This window comes from Trachymyrmex septentrionalis, unplaced genomic scaffold, assembly GCF_001594115.1.
Source record: "Trachymyrmex septentrionalis isolate Tsep2-gDNA-1 unplaced genomic scaffold, Tsep1.0 scaffold75, whole genome shotgun sequence".
NCBI lineage: Eukaryota > Metazoa > Arthropoda > Insecta > Hymenoptera > Formicidae > Trachymyrmex > Trachymyrmex septentrionalis.
In genome coordinates, this window is record NW_017305938.1 from 1,473,917 (window position 1) to 1,475,187 (window position 1,271).

The following is a 1,271-nucleotide window of genomic DNA, read 5'->3' on the forward strand; positions in this document are numbered from 1 at the left end:
CTTTTAACATTTTAACATTTTACTTTTAACAGTGTGTAAAAATAACGTTTCGTTTTTAACATTGTAGACTTAACAGTGTACATTGCCTTCATTCTCTTTTTGCGTTAAGTTCATCAAAATCGCATATTTTTCCCCTGTTCCAGAGATCTCGGGGCCGACGAAGACGCAAACACCGGTGTTCTATGACGAAGAGGACGAGGCAGTGTTCGGTTCCGCGGAGATGGACAAGACGGAGAACAAGCCACTGGCGGTGGATAACACGGTCCACGGACATATGGGTTATCCGTCGCTCGTTACGCCGTCCTCCACGATTCGCATCGGCAAGAAACGACCGATCAACGTCAGCTCAAGCGCTGATCCTTATCCACGACGGCTCTTCGTTCTGGTATCACCGCTGTTGTCGCTTCTAATCGTTCGCCGAAGTTGGTGATGGTGAAACGAGAGAGAGAGAGAGAGAAAGAGAGAGAGAGAGAGAGCCGAGAAATGCCGAAGAACTTGGTCGAGGCAACCGTCATCAGTGCTCGCAATCACACTTTGCGAATCTCGTAACGCGAGCTTTCGCAACGGTATAATTCACTTTCGGAGAAGAAGCGTTGTTACATGCGATCGACACTCGATGACCATTGAATCGAAGTTGTTTGTACAGCAAGCTGCCGCGAAAAAAAAGAAAATAAAATAGATAGAATAGGTACTCGAGAAAAAATTCGGGTGCTATTCTTCAAACGTACTGTATTTTAATTTTGACTGATTAGTGCGAAGAAGACGCCCCCGGTAGTCCAAGTCCGCGCGAGGTAAAAGCCCGCAAGCTTTAATCTTCATTGGCTATTCAGCAGCTTGCTCGGCTCTACGCGGCAAAAACAACTTCGAATGGGCTTAAGTCGCCGCCGCCGACGACGACGTATCGTCTTCCCTGAGTGGCTTATTCGTAATTCGTAGACCTAATCAATGCATCGGAAGCTCGCGGAGGGGATGAACCAGATGGGGCCGAAGGACGTGCATCGAAGGGCATATATTGATCGTTATACTTGAATCGGTGAGTGCTTTTAGTTAATTATACATTTAGGAATCGGGTATAATTTCACTCGCTTCTATTTTCGATATTCTCATAAACTTTAAATGAAGCCCTAGATTTCTTTACCTCCAAAATTAAATCAGTGCACGAACCCATTACGGCACACGCAGGATATCGTTTTATTCGATCTCAGCAATAATTTAGAAGAATGAGATTGACAGCATCAATCGAGCTAAATAACAATTTCTTATCTATTTTG

The 1,271-nt window shown here is 44.8% G+C and overlaps 1 protein-coding gene across 1 annotated transcript in view; it reads left to right on the forward strand.

The window, feature by feature from the left end:
* LOC108754049 (lachesin-like) overlaps positions 1-430 on the forward strand; it is a 44,358-nt gene extending 43,928 nt beyond the window's left edge. Inside the window, exon 10 of the mRNA XM_018496079.1 lies at positions 144-430. Coding sequence (XP_018351581.1) covers positions 144-430 — 287 coding nt within the window. The remainder of the gene's footprint in view (positions 1-143) is intronic.
* The last annotated feature ends 841 nt before the right edge of the window (positions 431-1,271 follow it).